This window comes from Jaculus jaculus, chromosome 9 (assembly GCF_020740685.1).
Source record: "Jaculus jaculus isolate mJacJac1 chromosome 9, mJacJac1.mat.Y.cur, whole genome shotgun sequence".
NCBI lineage: Eukaryota > Metazoa > Chordata > Mammalia > Rodentia > Dipodidae > Jaculus > Jaculus jaculus.
This window is the reverse complement of record NC_059110.1, coordinates 6,850,901-6,870,029: the sequence shown is the minus strand read 5'-3', so window position 1 is coordinate 6,870,029 and position 19,129 is coordinate 6,850,901. Positions and strand designations below refer to the sequence as shown.

General features: G+C 43.7%; 1 protein-coding gene across 5 annotated transcripts in view; it reads left to right on the top strand.

Moving 5' to 3' along the window:
• Map3k4 (mitogen-activated protein kinase kinase kinase 4) overlaps positions 1-19,129 on the top strand; it is a 117,343-nt gene that overhangs the window by 50,418 nt on the left and 47,796 nt on the right. For all 5 annotated transcript variants that reach the window (XM_045158196.1, XM_045158194.1, XM_045158195.1 and 2 more), the window contains 3 exons: positions 3,982-5,345; positions 13,117-13,359; positions 18,172-18,318. In XM_045158196.1, the coding sequence (XP_045014131.1) occupies positions 3,982-5,345; positions 13,117-13,359; positions 18,172-18,318 (1,754 nt within the window). The remainder of the gene's footprint in view (positions 1-3,981; positions 5,346-13,116; positions 13,360-18,171; positions 18,319-19,129) is intronic.

The following is a 19,129-nucleotide window of genomic DNA, read 5'->3' as shown; positions in this document are numbered from 1 at the left end:
GTTTTGCAGGGGACTTAATATCGGCAGAAAATAGAGCAAACACACCTGTCTGTTAGCAGTGGGCTTTGGGTGGATTCAGAAGTTCCTCCATGGTGTCAGAATGGGCAGAGATAAAATGTGCAATGCTTGGGCCAATTTATGTACCTGAGCCTTTAGATTTTATTTTTTCCACTATCCTATGAAGTTTTTCCCAGATTTCCCTCAATTGATAGTTTCCTTATAATTTTGGAAGGTCTGACTAGCCATCAGTTGCTAGAAAGCATAGTTGATTTTAATCATATGATCATAAGTACATTATTTGAAAAGTATGGCTACCTAAGAGTAATTGACTAACCCCAGTCTAACTGCTAACAGGGTAATTGTTATTTACACAGTGGCTAGACTGGGACTTAAGTCTGTTTTAAGTTTGAATTGCATAATTATTTAAACTAAGATGTGTGAATTTCTACTTTGTATGTTTTGACAAAGCCAACTTTCCATTTGTTTGGGAAAAGTGCTTCTCTTTCCCATCTTGCTCTTTTTCCAGTTTGCGTTTTCATTACACATACCGTAGATCCAACTATTGTCACTGTCTTAAGTCAATATACATTTCAAAAACTTGTGTAATGCGTATACTGTTCTGCATGCTGCAAGGTAAGCTTAGCATAGTGTATATGAAATACGAACTGCAAGAACTGGCTCTTCAGGCATGCTAGAATGAGATGATGTCTGTTCAGGAAAGTGGGGACACGCTGCCCCCCAGCCTTTGGACTGTTGTCATGAAGGTCTGTCCTGAGCGCTTTCTTGTAACGTGTTAGGTTTGTCCTTGCACATACTGTTTGTTACCAGTTGTTTGGGGATATGAAAGCCATCCCAGTTACTCTCAGTCAATTTTTTGTTTCCGGTAGCACCTTTAAATCACAGAAAAGCAAGCAGAGAAATACCTTTTCACTGTTCTAATGCATTTAATTTCTACATTACATGCAAACATCCTGTGGCCATTCCCAATAATCCTATTCCATTTTAGCTTTATAATTTTTTTTAAACCCCAAACTAACAAAATCGGTGTTTGTTCTATAACTTTTTCTTTTCCCAACTCGAGAGTGTTTGGAAGCGTGCCGCTCCGTTCCTCATTACCGCATCCGTGCGTCTCTTCTGGACGCTCTCTCAGCAGCTGTGGGCTGAGAGTCCACACGCACATCTCTGGACGGCTCTCCTGCACCCAGTGCCTGCATTTTATGTACAAAGGAGTCTCTCCGCAGGGTTGCCTCACATGGACTGCACACTGGTGCCTTAGAGCCCACGTTGACCACGCTCTCCAGTCCCCCACAGCAGGGCAGTTAGGGTGCGTGCTGTTCTGGTTCACACTAACAGCATACTTTGAAAACTGTTGAAACTATCTTGAAAAATAGAATCAAGTGTAGTAAAATTTGGAAACATCTATCATTTCTGTCTTTAAAATACCATTGCTTAACTTAAAGTAATGAATGGTGTGTCTGTGCTATTTGATAAAGTTATAACGAAAGCAAAATTAAACAAAACAGAGGAAGTCAGAGGAATTCAAAGGTTAGCCTAGACAAAACATAATGCATAAGGATTAATAATCACTTATGGCTAAAAATAAAAAAGTGAAGAAATGTATTTAAATGAACTGTATAAAAGTTATAACACATTTGGAAATAAATAGACTAATGCCACAGATATAACTTCTGTCATTTTAAAATGTTGCTAATTTTAAAAATAGTAACATTAGTTTTTATTTTATTTTATTTTGGTTTTTCGAGGTAGGGTTACACCCTAGTTCAAGCTGACCTGGAATTAGTCTCAGGGTAGCCTCAAACTCATGGTGATCCTACCTCTGCCTTCCAAGTGCTGGGATTAAAGGCGTGTGCTACCACACCCAATGTAGTATTAGGTTTTATACAAAAATGAAGCAAAAATCTCTAGACAGATTGCTTTAAAGTTTTGATGGATTATAAGCTCATTATATGGTAAACTAAACTGTAAGTGCTGTTAGAATCCTTACTTTAAAACACATTGCTTAGGAAGCAAATTGATTTTGGACAAATTTTCTCTGGTTCATGGATGTGTGGTTTGTTGCTCCATACCGTATGTAAATGTAGCCTGTTCCACCCAGCCTAAAGACACACAGGAAAAACGCTGTTTGCAGTTACAGACATGGTGCCCTCTTCTATATAGAGCCTTGTGCCTAGTTTAAGAGCTCTCTCATGTTTTCCATGTTCTGAAATTAAAAACAAACCATTGCTTACCCTTACATATGTGTATGTATATAAAGAAAACTGTAACTGGGAAATACTAATGAATATGTGCTTAAAACTTCCTCATCTGGGCTAGAGAGATGGCTTAGTGGTTAAGTGCTTGCCTGTGAAGCCTAAGGACCCCGGTTCGAGGCTCATTTCCCCAGGACCCACATTAGCCAGATGCACAAGGGGGCGCATGCGTCTGGAGTTCATTTGCAGTGGCTGGAGGCCCTGGTGCGCCCATTCTCTTTCGCTCTCTGCCTGCCTGCCTGCTTCTCCCTCCCTTTCTCTCTCTCTCTCTCTCTCTCTCTCTCTCTCTCTCTCTCTCTCTCTCTGTCACTCTCAAATAAATAAATAAAAAATAAACAAAAATTAAAAAAAACAAACTTCCTCATCTCACCATAGATGATGCACTGTGATTTCAGAGTTGCTAAATTGTGGATTCTGTGTCCTAGATTCTGTGATGGTGTGTCCTGAATGTGGAGGAGAGATTAGGATGCTGTCACAGGTTGGGCATTACTGAAGGGGAAAGAACAAAATCATCAGGGAGAAATGAAGTAAGAACATGAGAGTCAGTTGCCAGATGAGAACTCGGGAAACACTGACATTTTATATAGTGAGCAATGTTCTAAAGAGGGATTTTAGAAAGAAGGAGTGGGTCTCAGAGTGGTATTTAAGGGTAGTGAGATGAAGGGACGATGATGTGGTTAGTGGTGTGAAAAGTGAGAGAGAAAGGAAGAGGGGGCTGTGTGTGTAATCATTCCAAGGTTTGGACTGTTGTTTTGGTTTGAAGAAGATGTGTGCAGTTTATTTTCTTGGCATTAATTGTGTGTTGGTATGGCATTTTACTGAGTTAATCTGTGTGCCTGCAGTCTTGTTCATGGTTAAACTGTAACTGCCTATTTGTGCCAAGGAAAAAGCCAAGGAATAAAATAAACTAAGGTCAACATTTTTACTGTACTAGTTGCTTTTCTGCTTTTTATGAGAATAATCTTAAGGAGCTTGAGGCATACTTTTGCCATTTTTACCTTACTTTACTAATGAGAATAGTAACCCAGAATACTTAAGCACAGTCATGACAAAGGTAGGGGTTGGCTATGTTTTGGCATCCAGCATCTGTCAGCCCTCTCTTGTTAGGTTGAAGAGGTTTATTAACAGTGATTTGAGGGGCTGGAGAGATGGCGTAGCGGTTAAGCACTTGCCTGTGAAGCCTAAGGACCCTGGTTCAAGGCTCTATTCCCCAGGACCCACGTTAGCCAGATGCACAAGGGGCCACACACGTCTGGAGTTTGTTTGCAGTGGCTGGAGGCCCTGGGTGCCCATTCTCTCTCTCTCTCTCTGCCTTTTTCTCTGTCACTTTCAAATAAATAAAAATAAACAAATATTTAAGAAATAAAAATAAATAAAAAACAGCGATTTGATTCAGGAGTTTCATGCCTGCACTTCATGGTGTTGGATATAACATGTAGTCCATTTAGTAGTTGTGAGTATAATAGAACACCAGGATAATAGAGCAAGGAAAATGAATACAATTAATTTAGGAGTGCTGTATATATAGAAAATTTGAATCTTTTAGATTTCAGCCTATGATAATTTTATTTTTCACATTAATGGCCTGATAATATAAATATATATAAATAACAGTTTTGTTTAAAACATTGATTGACTTCATATTTAGAGCCTTATTTATTTATTGATAACTTTCATATTTAGAGTTTTATAACTTTTTTTTTTTGGCTAGAAAAAATGAGTGTACCGTGTCAGCCTCCACATAAAGACACTGGGAAAACAGTGGAGAATGTGGAAGAACACAGCTACAAGCAGGAGAAGAAGATCCGGGCAACGCTCAGAACAACAGAGCGTGATCACAAGAAGAATGCGCAGTGCTCGTTCATGTTAGACTCCGTGGCTGGGCCTTTGCCAAAGAAGTCAATTCCGGACGTGGATCTGAATAAACCTTACCTCAGCCTCGGCTGCAGCAATGCCAAGCTCCCAGTCTCTGTGCCCCTGCCCATAGCCAGAACTGCACGCCAGACTTCTCGGACGGACTGTCCAGCAGATCGCTTAAAGTTTTTTGAAACGTTACGACTTTTGCTAAAGCTTACCTCAGTCTCAAAGAAGAAGGACAGGGAGCAAAGGGGACAAGACAATACATCTGCTTTCTGGTTTAACCGATCAAATGAATTGATCTGGTTAGAGCTACAAGCCTGGCATGCAGGTCGGACCATTAATGACCAGGACCTGTTTTTATACACAGCCCGCCAAGCCATCCCAGACATCATCAACGAAATCCTGACTTTCAAGGTTAATTACGGGAGCGTCCCCTTTCTTAGAAATGGAGCTAGTTTCAATGGTACATCCGTAGAAGGGCAGTGCACGGCCCCTCATGGAGCAAATAATATGGGTTCTTCAACATACCATGAGCATCTCCAGCGCCAGAGGGTCTCCTTCGAGCAGGTCAAGCGGATAATGGAGCTGCTCGAGTACATAGAAGCGCTGTATCCCTCGCTGCAGGCTCTCCAGAAGGACTATGAAAAATACGCTGCCAAGGACTTCCAGGACAGGGTGCAGGCACTCTGCCTGTGGTTAAACATCACAAAAGACTTAAATCAGAAGTTAAGGATTATGGGCACTGTTTTGGGCATCAAGAATTTATCAGACATTGGCTGGCCAGTGTTTGAAATCCCCTCCCCTCGGCCATCTAAAGGCAATGAGCCAGAAGATGTAGATGAGGACACGGAGGGGGAGCTGAAGGGGCTGGAAAGCAGTACGGAGGAGAGCGATGAAGAGCAGACCCCTAACCCGAGGGGTCCTGAACTCAGGCCGTCTGCAGACCGTAGTTTGGACATCCACTCACAGGACTGTGTGTCGGGGAAGCTGGAGAGGCTCCAGTCTGAGGAGGAGTCTGCGGGCTGGGCAGCCACAGACGGTAGCAGCGAAGCAGGCTTCAGTGAGCACTGTCTGACTTCTATTTATAGACCATTTGTGGACAAGGCTCTGAAGCAGATGGGGTTAAGAAAGCTCATTTTAAGACTTCACAAGCTAATGGATGGCTCCTTGCAAAGGGCACGTGGAGCTCTGGTAAAGAGTGATCATCCGGTGGAGGTAGGTGTCAGTAGGCATGAGTGCCACCTTGTCCTGCACGTATGGATTGTGCATTGAGTGCTGATTTAACATGTGCTTTCATATTCCTAGTATTTTAAGGGATAAGTGGCAGTTACTTTTTTCTCCCTTAAGTCTAAGTATAAATTTGTATAATTTTCCTCTACAGCTTTATTGTATTTCAAACTCTTTTTTAAATTATAACTTGTGATATGAAAACGTGTTTTAGCTGGGCGTGGTGGCACACGCCTTTAATCCCAGCACTTGGGAGGCAGAGGTAGGAGGATCACTGAGAGTTCAAGGCCACCCTGAGACTACCTAGTGAATTCCAGGTCAGCCTGGACTCAAGTGAGACCCTGCCTCAAAAACAAAACAAAGCAAAACACAACAAAAAAGGTGTTTGCATTTTGTTGTAATAATATGAGCACCCTACATTGTGTTAGTAGCCTGTTTGGATTCTAACACTCTAGCTTCCTGGCATCTGTAAGGTGACTTCCTCAAGACTCGTCCCTAGTTACACAGGTGGTCTGTGGTTGGCAGGGGAGTTAGTTGCCAATATTTGCTTGGAAGGCAGTTAGTTATTTGAGATCTTGGAAAAACTTATTTACAGAGGGAGTGTTGTAGACAAGGTAAACGTATTATACACCTACATCATCAAACACCTAACACCAGCTGCAGGATTTTCTCCTCACAGCACAAACAATACCAATGCAAGAGGACAATAAAATGTAAGAGGAAAGAATAAGTGGAAACTCTTTTTTCCTTTTCTGTGTAGCTAGAACTCTCCCAGGTCTTCTCGGCATCCCCACTTCTCTGGTTCTCTTACTGCCTAGGGTCTCAGGGACCCTGCTTACCGCTCTCACCTTGCTGTCATCGGAATTCCGCTGCTCTCCGTGCGGTGACTGTAGGTCTGAGGCAGAAGGTGTCTGGTAGCCCTTTGAGAATAGTCGTTGCTGGTCTCCCTGTGGTACGGCTCCTAGTCTCCAGCTCCTGCCCCGCTCTGTGGACACTTCCGGTGTCGTGAGCCTCCCCAGCCTGCCTCAGAAACGAACAGGCACCACCTCAGCCTGGAGTGGCTTCCAGGTGTCCTTGCCAACAGCGGCTGCAGCTCAGGCTACGCTTTGCAGCACCTTGTACAGGTCAGTTTTTGCTGAAAACTAGAAACCAAATCAGCGAATGTAAAACTTTATCCTTACTCTCAGCCAGCCGAAACAGTTGTGTTTTCAGCAACCTTTTTTATCTTGGTATAGTTTCAGGTTTTCAGCAAACTTGCGAAGGTGGTACAGAGTTCATTCATGTTCTTACCCATTTTCTCCTGGCAGGGACCTCTTGACTTTGTGACTTTGTACATTTGTCAGAACTGCCATATATTGATATGAAACTACTAAGCATCGGTATGGAAAAGTGTTTGTTAAGCCACAGACATTGCGTGGTTTCCCAGTTTTTGTACCGAGTCCCTTTTCTGTTCTAGGATCTAACCAAGGATTCCGCACTGTGATCAGTGCTGCTGTCTCTGTACTTGGGCTTGCCCCCTGCGTTCTCATGACTGGGCTGATAGAGTCATTTGGGGAGTGAATACCGCAGAGTGACGTGCCCTCATGGCATCACATAGTCACTGATGATATTACCCTGGGCCACTTGGTTAGGAAGTGCCTGCCAGAGTTCTCTAGAGGTTACCATTGTCCCGTTTCTCTACTTTGTTCTGTGGAAGTAAGTCCCCAAACGTCACACACAATTCCCCCCTCACACACACAAATATACACACACCAAAATAAAATAAACAGGTCAGGGTTTTTTAGTTTGATTTAATGATTTCGTTAAAAGTTTTTTGTTGATAACTTTCATAATTTAGACAATAAACCATGGTAATCCCCCCACATTCCCCTTCACAATTCCTCTCTCTGTCATATCCCCCTCTTAATTTTTTTAAAATAAGATCGATGTTACCCACTTGGCCTTGAATTCCTGAGCTCAAGTGATCCTCCCATGTCAGCCTATCTAGTGTCAAGGTCACAGGACCACCCTTCTTGCCTGACTTGGTGTAGTCTTTTGAACAGCAGTTAGGCAGTACTAAGTATTAACCTTAGGACCTTTCTATCTCAACCATGCTTATAGAAACAAGAAAGTAAGTTCAGTAAAGTGCTAGGTACAAGAAATGTACAAGAATATGTGTGCCTACACTGCTTTCCAAAGCAAAAGTAGGGCTGGAGAGATGGTTTAACAGTTAAGGCAGTTGCTTGCAAAAGCCTAAGGGACCCATGTTTGACTCCCCAGATCCCATGTAAGCCAGACGCACAAGGTGGTGCAGGTGTCTGGAGTTCAATTACAATGGCTGGAGGCCACTCTCGCTCTCACGCTCTCTCATGAAAAAAGACCAGTGTGTTGTGCTTGCCTCAACAAAAAGTGGGGGGAGTAAGTCTCTTCAAGAGCAAAATGGTAAAAGAAGGTGGAGCCCATTCACATATGGAGTACCACACAGCTGTTCAGCGGATGGAAGAGCTGTTTAAAGTACACCTGTGGGCAGAGGCACTGTGTGGAAGATGGGGACCCACAAGTCATGGTGCGGTGTGCTTAGCACCATCACGCTTGATTCAGAAATCGTGTGCTACATAACAAAGATACGTACTGAGAGACACGGAGGAAGTGCGAAGCACCAGCCAAAGGATTACTCAGGACCTTGGTTTCTTTATTTACCCCTGTCTGAAACAAAAGAAGGATAATGGCTTTAAAAATAACTATATCCAAGATGACTTTACGTTATCCTACAAAAGTAAGCTTCTGTAATTTTGTATTCGGGGGTCTCTCCCAAACTGAACTTCCTAGGAAGGCAGTGCACATGAGTGTGCTAGGGAGTTGTAGGAGGATGGAAGTGAACCAGCATTTAGGCTGTTAGTAAGCCCTGCCAGCAGCTACTGTGTGAAAATGTGACCCCAGTGTTGGCAAATTTCGCAGTATTTCAAGTGAAACCTGAAAGGCAGATTTTTATATGGACTCGTCCCATTTTAAAGATTAGCCACCAAGTTAAAAGACTGGCAATAAATTTTATACATTTTAAACACTATGAGACAAAATGTAACTAGAAAGCAATATATATTGTGAAGAGAAGGCATGGCTTTTAGCCAGAGTTATGGGTTCATATCCTGGCACTGCCACATATAGGATGTGTGTCCTTGACGACTTACTTCACCTTCCTTGTCCCCTGGGTGCTGGTGGCTGGTACAGATGCCCGCTGCTCGCTCCCTTAGCAGTGCTGTTGCCAGTGGATCCGGTTCTCTCTAAGACTTTTGTCCAACTGACCTTGCTTCACGAGACTTGAAGTAGCAGCTCATGATCACCGTACGCTGCCCCACGCCTTCCCTGTTTCCCTCACGTGACTGCTTTAAACCAGAAAACCTCGAGACCCTGAACAAGTGTGTACTTGCTCCTGTGTCGCTCAAACAGAGTTCTTCCAGCTTCTGACACCTACTGGAGCAAATGAAAAGTGAACTACAGTAGCTGTGCAGAAAATGCTGACCGTAGGCCAGCAGGGGAGAGTCGTGGCCCAGTCAGTGCTTCCAGTAGCTGACTCAGAACTGCACGGGGCCTGCCGTCTGTAAAAACGGTGTGTCTGTTCAGAGTGATTTCTCACTCTGGTGACAGTGGCGTGTGGAAGCTCTCCAGGTCACGTTGATATGTAGCCAGATGTGGAAATTATTGGCGTATCTTAACCACCCAGGTTCTTGTCTTGAGTCCTAATAGTCCCCACTACTATAATTTGGGAGAAAGATAACCTCCTTGCTCTTACCCAGTGTCCTTATTTGCACACGAGGACAACCATGATTTGCGTGGCATGTGGGAAGATTCGGTAGCAGCCAGACTGTCAGTGCTTTGTCCTCTACCTGTAAAGGGTAACCTCTTCAGGGTTTCTGGGTTCATAGGAAAGTTAGCATAACTAATACTTAACTCCAAAGACCAATAGCATTGCATTGGCCATTACACTTATATAATTCTTTTGAGTTACAAATTTAGAATTTTTGGAATTAGTTTATTTTAATTCAAAAGAAAGTAAGACAGCAACCAAATACTTTCCCAGTATTTGAGTTAACATGTACAGCAAATGCAAATTCAGATAGTTTTAACACTTTATATAGTACACTAAAATAAAAACATCTTTCTCCTCTTCTGAGATTATATAAATTTCATAAGGAAAGTAAAAACAATAATCTATTACAATCTATAATATAAATATGTTATAAGAACTTAAACACTTTATATCACTCAAAACCGACAGATTATACAAGGGTGCACACTTTAAAACATCAGAGTTTTGTCACGGAAGCTGGGCTTGATGGCACAGCCTGTATAGCTACTTGGGAGGTGGAGGCAGGAGAATTACAAGTTCAAGACCTGCCTGGGCTCCAGAGTGAGTCCATGGCCAGCCTGGTCAGCTTCATGAGACCCTCTCTTAAAAAGGAGACGAGAAAGCTAGGGGTGCAGCTCAGTGGTAGAGCACTTACGGAACAGGCATCAATGCCCAGAAACAAAAGGATGACCATTTTATTACAGGAACTTTACTAAATACCCTAGTTCTTTAAGTAAACATTAAAAACCCTGGTGTCATTATACTAGGAAAAAGAAGTACCCAAGGCCTTTAACTAGATAGGCCTTAGCCCTGACCACATTCATCACAAGTAATCATTTGAAAAAAACTGTGGCTACTTTAAAAATTCTTTAGGGTAACCCAAGTCCAGTATATATTAACTAAATGAACAAGATCTGGATTGCACATGAGAGAATAAATGCCTTGTTCTCTTCAGTTTAGATTACAAGGGGAAATCACATGCCAGGTTTCTGTCTTAGCAGTTAGATTGATGTGTTATTTTGTTTGATGTCAGGTTACATATTACTGTAGATTAAATGTTTGCATTTTAAAGAAAAGTTTTTGCTTTTAGGCATTTAATGTCCTTGACAATTTTGTACTGTCTTTAAAAAAAAGAATTTTTGGGTTGGAGAGATGGCTTAGTAGTTAAGGCACTTGCTTGCGAAGCCTAAGGACCCATGTTTGACTCTCCAGGTCCCACATAAGCCAGACACACAAGGTGACACAAGTGTGCAAAGTCACACATGCACACAAGGTGGCACACATTTAGAGTTCAGTTGCAGTGACTGGAGGCCCTGGCATGCCAATTCTCTCCCCCTGGCCACACCCCCATAAAAAATTACAAAAAAAAAAGAATTATTTTTGTCATTGAAAGGGTCTTGGTCATTGGTTGTTCTAAGTAAATAGATATAGATGTAGCTGTAGATAGATACTTAAATCAAAATATTTTTTAAAAGATATTTTAGTCACAGACTTGTTCGACCTTCCACTACAGTGAACACTCACAAGCACTCTTGTCATGGAGGAGAGCAGTGACAAGTCTGACCACTTGGTGCTTATTAGTAATGCAGGGTTGTCTGTTCAGGTGTTGTGTTCTTCATTGTGGGGCTGCTGGAGAAGAACGGTGGGCTTTTGTGGGCACGTTTACGTATGAGTTATTCATCAAACATTGGCTCAGCCTTTCTGCTACCAGGCAAGCACTGAACTGAGTGTTGGGGTCCCTGATTAACATGAGATGGATAGTCTTTTTCTTGGACCCGGAGATCTGTTAAGGAAACCCAGGTAGGGTAACACATTGTGAAATGAGAAGCAGAGCAGTTCAGGAAGCTTCTGGAGACAATAAGATTGTGAGGAAACATATTCCTTGTGGCAGGCACAGAACAGTTGTGAAGATGGGCACTTACGCTTCCCCCGCAGGAGAATGGAGTTTACAGGGATTCCAGATTGTCAGCAGATTCTGACCTGATTCTCAACCTGTGAAGAATCACAAAGGCACCTTTGCTACAGTCAGGGAACTGAAGATCCTTATGTTAAGGGGAAGCGGTTGATCAAGGTCTATGTGGGTGCCAGAGCTCTGGGCTGAATAGGAGGTACCAGAGAAGCCGTGTGGTGCCAATGAGAAGGCGTAAGAGAAGCCTTGAACAAAACCACACTGGCACTTAGTGAGGTCAGGGGATTGAAGCGTTGGAATTGGGAAAAGCACTTGAGAAGCTAGTGTAACTAGGCGACAGCGCAGAAGCAGGTCGGAAGAGTAGGACGGAGTCATTCTAAGGAGGTGACAGACATGACCGTGTTAGCCGAGGTTTTTGCAGTTTAGACATTCGGTCCTTGGAAAGGCCTTGATTCAGGCACAAGTGTGACTTAAGCTGTGCTTGCCTGCAGCTGTTCTAAAGTAATTACTGCAGTGGGAGAGAGTGAGCAGTGGTGCCTCTCAGAGGTTGAAAAGCATGCCCCATAGGTATATCCTCCTCAGTCTTTGTAACATAGCCTGTGTGTGTGTGTGTGTGTGTGTCACACGTGTGCAAGTATGAGAGAGAGAGGAGGAGGGAGGGAGGTGTGTGTGCTGGGGTGCTGAGCATCGAGGACCTGGTGCATGCCAGGCAAGTGCTGTACTCCTTAACCCCGCCCAACCGTAAGCCTGGGGGACTGCCCGGCTTCCAGAATCTCACAGCTCATTAAATGATTCAAAGCCAGATTTTCTAACATTTTTTAGTCCTTCATTTTTTCTCATGAACAACACTATTCCTTTAATGAGAGTAAAAATGAACTCAGGATAGTGTGCTTTGGCATGGAGAGAGAGGGGGTAGGAGGAAGAGAGAGAGAGAAAATGTGTGTTATGTGTCTCCTTGAAAAGTTATGAGGTAAGTAAGCCATGGAAACTAAGGCTGAGGTGATGTGTGAGTCTCAAAGAAGTCTTGTGTGGGAGGATAGAGGAGAGGTGAGCCTACCCAGAAGGGCAGGAGCTGGACCAGGGAGGCCTGGGGTATTAGGCTAAATTCGCTGGCCTTATCTGGAAGATAGATGGACTGATGAGTTGTGAAGGAGTCAGAGGAGAGCCTCCGTATGTAACAAACATTGGCCGACTGCCTGGATGTTGGCTAAAGCTCACACTTCAGATGCTCTCAGGTATGCTGTGAGCAGGTCTGACCTAGGCTTTGAAATGGTCATTTTGGCTCCTGCATAAGGAGCAAATTAAAGGTCGAGAGGAAGACAGTTAAGAGTCCCTTAGGTGATGAAGGCAGATGTTAGTGACACCATAAAAGCAGAATAGCTATAGTTGGTGATACTAAAAGTTGAAGAAAATTTGGCCTGTTCAAGTTTGATGACCTCACTTTCCTCAGTGAAAAAGGCACAGTCTCTGAGTAGGATTGAAGGTGATGGGTGGGGGAAGCAGTAACAGGTGACTGGGGCTGCCTGCCAGCGTGATCTGGATGATTTTTCCTGTCAGCATCAACAGCGCATTTCAGAACAGACGGACAGAAGCATGGGTTGCACCCACTCGTTTTTATTTGACATAAACAGCTACTCAGGATGAACTGTTGCCCGATCTCACAATCTTCTCAAATTATAGCAATTCTCTGATTTCTCACATTGGGGGTGGCTGTGGCTAGCACTATGCGTAGCCTGTACACTGAAGCTCTCTGATCCCCACTAAATGGGATGCAACAGTGGTTTATAACGATTCACTCTTTACTACTATTTTGATAAAAGTACAGCAGTTTGGTTTTAGCTTTTACGGTTTTTTAGCATTTTGGGGACTTTTGGGTCTGTGTTAAAAATGAATTATTGAGGGCCTTTTTCCTTTTACAATGAGAATTTTATAGCTATCTTAGCAAATGATAGAGAACAGCTTATAACCACGCTGGGACATTGTCCTGTGTCCTTTTTAATCTTGGTCCTGAATTTGTGCTGCAGTTTTCTGAATTTCCAGATCCCATGTGGGGCTCCGATTATGTGCAGCTGTCGAGGACACCGCCTTCACCAGAGCACAAGAGCAGTGCCGTGTCCTGGGAAGAGCTGAAGGCCATGGACTTGCCCTCGTTCGAGCCCGCCTTCCTGGTGCTCTGCCGCGTCCTGCTGAATGTCATCCACGAGTGCCTGAAGCTGCGCTTAGAGCAGAGGCCTGCCGGAGAGCCCTCCCTCCTGAGCATCAAGCAGGTTGGCTCCCGCCCTGTGAACGCTGATTATGGCCTGTCCTTTGCATTTTGAGGAGTTCCCCGCAATGACTGCAAGTAGTGAGAAATGAATGTGTGTTAGTGTTTACTCTTTTGGGGACAATTTAGACTGTTCTTTACCTGCCGTCCTCAAAGGAAAAATTGTGGTTCTGCTTTTAAATCACTCACTTCCTTCTCCTCCAGGGTACAGAAACGGAGTGACGCGTGGCCCTTTCTGTCATTTGTATCAGTCAATGATGGCTGGAAACAGAGTTGGTTATAGTGTCGTGTGGTGGCACTGAGGTCTGAACCCGGTACCTTGCCCATGTTAGGCAAATACTCTGCTCTGAGCTCCATCCTCAGCTCACAGAACTCATTCTTGAGAGAGGCAGTCTGGGTGCATTTGTGTACAGTTCATCCTTTGTGAGGGATGTGTAAGCATGCAGATGTCGTAGAGTATGCTGCAGGGGACACTTGGGACTTTTGCTTGCTTAAGCAAGCATGTTTCAACAGCAAAGTCAACTTCTGACTTCCTTCCTGGTGTGAATTTTAGTGAGGGCTTGGTGTTTGGTAACCAGGAACAACAGAGGGGGCTGCACACAACCTGACCAGACAGCGAATGTTTAGCGTGTGCTTTGTGGTGTTGACATAGTGCCGTTAGCTGTTTGAAAACACCTCCAGATCTTGTCTTCCAGAAAACAAAGATGGCTGTGGGTTTTGGTAGACTCTCATGTGCATCCTATAGGGATTGAAGGCTCGGAGCTACATCCCTGTGAATGACAGGACTGAGCAGGGAAGATGGAGGGTGGACATGAGAAGCAGGTACAATGCAGGATGTGCATTTGCTTATTGGGTCAGTGTAGAACAGGGCAGCCAGTGGGGATAAGTCGGGAATGGCCTTCTTCAGTAGCCATTTCAGTTTGCACCCAGCACCGGCTGGACCTCTTTCCACGGAGTGCTGCTTCCCTTCTACTGTCTGGTTTTGAACTGGCTTGCCATCCACCTGGCTGTAGTTTTCACTGCTCCCTGTATTGCTGCAAATGTCTAGGATCTTCTAGTAAAATACTTGCCACCCTTGCTCTCCAAACATGTTTCAGACATACAGCCCTGTGAGACAAGATAGAGTTAACTTTATGCTAATAGGGTCTTGTGAATATTAAATAATAATTTATATTAAAGCACAAAGTTAGTACTTGGATTAATGTAGTATTTCAAAGTAAAAAAAAAGAATAGAAAATTTTGGTCCCATGAATTCAAAGATTAGTAATAAGCACTTAGGCAACATTATTTGTATAGAAACTTAGTCTATATAACCTGAACAGAACACTTTTTAGTAAACTTAATTCTAGCCTTAGCTCTTCTATTGTGAATAATGACTTTAAAAACATTTAAGGGGCTGAAAAGATGGGATTGATAAGCTGAGATGTGTCTACATGGGAGAGTACTGCTGAAGCCTTTCAAATTATTGTTTTTATTATTTATTTATTTATTTATTTATTTATTTTTCCTGTGGGCAAGGTTTCAGTGTAGCCCAGATTGATCTGGAACTTACTTTATAGTCTCAGGCTGACCTCAGACTCATGGTGATCCTCCTAACTCTCCCTCCCGAGTGCTGAGATTAAGGCACATGCCACCATGCCCATCTGCTTTTTTCTCATGTAGTTATTTATTTGTGTGTGTGATAGAGCAAAAGGAGAGGTTGTGAATGGGTATGCAGGGGTCTCTTGCTGCTGCAAATGAATGTCAGATGCTTTTTTGCCTCTGGTTGTACAGGGGTGGTGAGGAATTGAACTTGTACCAGCAGGCTTTGCAAGCAAGAGCTTTTCTCCACTGAGTCATCTCACCAGTCCCTAAGTTTTTGTTTTGTTTTGTTTTTAAAAATCCATTCGCTCTTTCTTGCTCTCTCTGCCTTTTTCTCTCAAATAAGTAAACAAATAAAATAAACTTTAAAAAAATGGGCTGGAGGGATGGCTTAGTGGTTAAGGCGCTTGCCTGTGATTCCTAAGAACCCACATTCGAGTCTCCAGGTCCCATGTAAGCCGGCCGCACAAGGTGACACAAGCGTGCAAGGTTGCACGTGCACACGAGATGGCACACGCGTCTGGAGGTCGACGGCACTGGTTGGAAGCCCTGGCATGTCAATTCTCTCTCTCTCCAGTACTCACCTAAGCCAAATGTCCAAAGTGGTACATGCATGTGGAATTCATTTTCAGTGACTAGAGGCCCTGGCACACCCATTCTTTTTATCTGCCTCTTTCTTTCTCTCTCTCTCAGATAAATAAATAAAATTTTAAAACTTAAAAATAATGACTAGAGGGGCTAGAAAGATGGCTTAGTGTTTAAAGGCACTTGCTTGCAAAGCCTGAATGGCCCAGATTCAATTTTCCAATACCCACATAAAGCCATATACACAAAATGGTGCATGCATCTGAAGTTGTTTGCAGTAGCAGGAGACCCTGGCATACTCTCTCCCTCACTCCCCTCACCTCTCAAATAAATAGGTTTTTTTTTGTTTGTTTGTTTTTTGAGGTATGGTCTCAGTCTGGCCCAGGCCGACCTGGAGTTCACTATGGAGTCTTAGGGTGGCCTCGAATTCACGGCGATCCTCCTACCTCGGCCTCCTGAGTGCTGGGATTAAAGGTGTGTGCCACCATGCCTGGCTTTAGATAAATATTTTTAAAAATGATTAGAGGGCTGGAGAGATAGCTTAGAGGTTAAGACACTTGCCTGCAAAGCCAAAGGACCCACATGAGCCAGATGCACAAGGTGCCGCATGTGTCTGGAGTTCATTTGTAGCAGCTAGAGGTCCTGGCATACCTATTCTCTCACTGTCTGCCTCTTTCTCTCTCTCTCTCAAAATAGATATTAGATAAAAATTTTAGAAATTCTTTATAAAATAATTAGAGGAGGGCTGGAGAGATGGCTTAGTCATTGAGCGCTTGCCTGTGAAGCCTAAGGACCCCGGCTCAAGGTTCGACTCCCCAGGACCCATGTTAGCCAGATGCACAAGGGGGCGCACACATCTGGAGTTCATTTGCAGTGGCTGGAGGCCCTGGCACGCCCATTCTCTCTCTTTCTCTCTCCCCCTCTTTCTCTCTCTGTTAAATAAATAAATAAATGAAAATAAACAATAAATTTAAAAAATATTTAGAGGAAAAAATGTTTAGAGAAGGAGAAATCTTATATCCAAATGTGTACACACATGTATAAGAAGTATGTATGTAGGGCTGGAGAGATGGCTTAGCTGTTGAGACACTTGCCTGAGAAGCCTAAGGACCCAGGTTCAATTCCCCAGTACCCACATAAGCCAGATGCACAGGGTAGTACTTGCATCTGGGTCTCCTTTGCAATGGCTAGAGGCCCTGGCATGCTCATATTCATTCATTCATTCTCTCTCAAATAAATAAAATACTTAAGAAAATTTTAAAGTATATATATGTAAGAAAACCAAATGCTTGAAAACACCAAAATGTTACAGTAGCTAATCGAATGACAGGAGAATAAAGTGGCTTTTATTTATTGTCGTTTTAATTTCTTTCCATGAACCTTTTCTTTAGCTTTTATTTTTATTTGCATCTTCTTTTCAAATTTTCTGTTTTGAAGAGCACTTATATGTGTTTTATCTTTTTCTTGACTTCTGTCAGATTTCTTCATATAAATTCAGAGCTAGCTTGGTTTTCAATTTTGGTAGTAGACGAAGCCGTGCCATCCAGTAGCCAACTGTGCTAAGTCACTGCAGAAGCTACCATGCTCTGTGCCTGTGAGTGTATTTAAACCTTTTTAGTTAAAATTTACCCACTTCCTGAGACTTTTCTCTTGTACTTCGTGTTTTTCTTATTATGTGAATTGGTAAGAAATTGATCTCACTATGCAGAATTTGTTTTGAACATAAGTTTATTTGTAGAGTGTATTTTAACCAATCAATGGTTGCCGATGTGAAGTTTTACATGTATCCATAGCATGATACTAAAGACTACTAAGGTATCACACAGGATAAAGTGGCCAGGAGTTTGGAAACTGGGCTGAAGATATAGTTCCGTGGATAAAGCTCTTAGTGCGCAGGCAGGAGGAGCTGAGTTCAGACCCCCAGAGCCCAGGAAACTCGGGTGTTACAGTAGCAGTCCGTAATCCCAGCCACAGCTCCCGTGAGAAAGGAGGCAGAAGCAGGAAAATCCTGCAAGTGTGGGGAGCAGGTAGCCTAGAAAATGGAGTGGTGAGTGAGAGAGCCTTCCTCAAAGGAGGTGGAAGGAGAGCAGCCAGCACCCTAGTGTTGTCCTTTGATGTCCACATGTGAACTGTGGCTCGTGCTTCCCTGTACTCACACATAGGAACACACACACACCATTAAAAAAAAAAAAAAAAAAAAAGAAGCAGGAGTGGTGGTGCACGCCTTTAATCCCAGCACTCGGGTGGCAGAGGTAGGAGGATTGCCATGAGTTTAAGGCCACCCTGTGACTACAGAGTGAATTCCAGGTCAGCCTGGACCAGAGTGACACCCTACCTCGAAAAAACAAAAACAAAAACAAAAAAAAAAAAAAAAGAATCAAGCTCTTGCTTGCAAAGCCTGCCATCCCAGGTTCAATTCTCTAGCCACCCACATAAAGCCATATGGGCATTTATTTGCAATGGCAAGAGACCCAGGCATGCCCATACACACACCACCAACAACAAAAAATAGTAAGACAAGAATCTGGAAACACTTAGGTTTTTCTGAAGCAAGCCTCCCTCTGGGAGTGTGGAGATGGGGCTGGGTGAGGTGTGAGGATTGGCGGCCATCCTCAGGAGGTGTGAGTGACAGCCGTGTGTGTCCTCACAGCTGGTGCGAGAGTGTAAGGAGGTCCTGAAGGGAGGCCTCCTGATGAAGCAGTACCACCAGTTCATGCTGCGGGAGGTCCTGGACGGCCTGGAGCAGAGCGGCCGCAACACCGACGCCTTCGAGGAGGACCTGCACAAGATGCTGATGGTAAGGGCGGGCGCGGGCGGCAGTTCCTGGTCTTGTACCTGGTGAGCGGGGCAGTCTTTGAGCTGACTCTGGCAAGTTATATTGGTTTTTATTAAACCCACATTAAAAAATTCCTTAATACTTTGCAAATTGGCAATTTTGAGAAGTTTTAAACCTGGTTCATTGTTTAATTGTAGGGTAGTTTATCTTAGAATGTCCTAGAAAAAGTGCTCCTACTTTATTCCACCATATAACAGCTGACATTTTTTAAATTCCTGGGAGGAAGTGCTAGGCCTTGGTTAGCTCTGGAAATATTGAAGAACAAGAAACGAGTTTTGGTGGGGACTGGCCATCAGAACTGCTCCCACCTCACATGCCAAGGGCTGGTGGAAGTATGTTGAGGTGGGGTCCCCGAGCTAGCCTGCGGCACTGCCCCCTTCCCACGGAGAGGCTGCATCTCACAGATGAGTGCAGTCTGTCGCACACAGGTGGGTGGCACATACAAGAACTTTCCAGTAGCTTGAGGGACAGGAATAGGCCTTGTTTTCTCTCTTCCTCACAGACCCTGTCCTCGCAAGTGTATTAGACTTGCCCCGTGTGTCTAGACTGTGGACTGTTGGTCACATGACTCTGCCTCCCTCCCCATCTGCCCTCCTAGGACTTCCCTTCCAGCCTTGTTTTCTCCAAAAAGCCTGCCTGACAGTTTTAACCTTTAAGCCTATATTCTTAGCATTTACAGTTAGACGTGTCGGTAATGTAACGTCTAAACAGATGTTTTTCAAAGGGTTCCTTAATTAGACCAGAGGCTTCATGAACTAGGGGCTTGTCACTT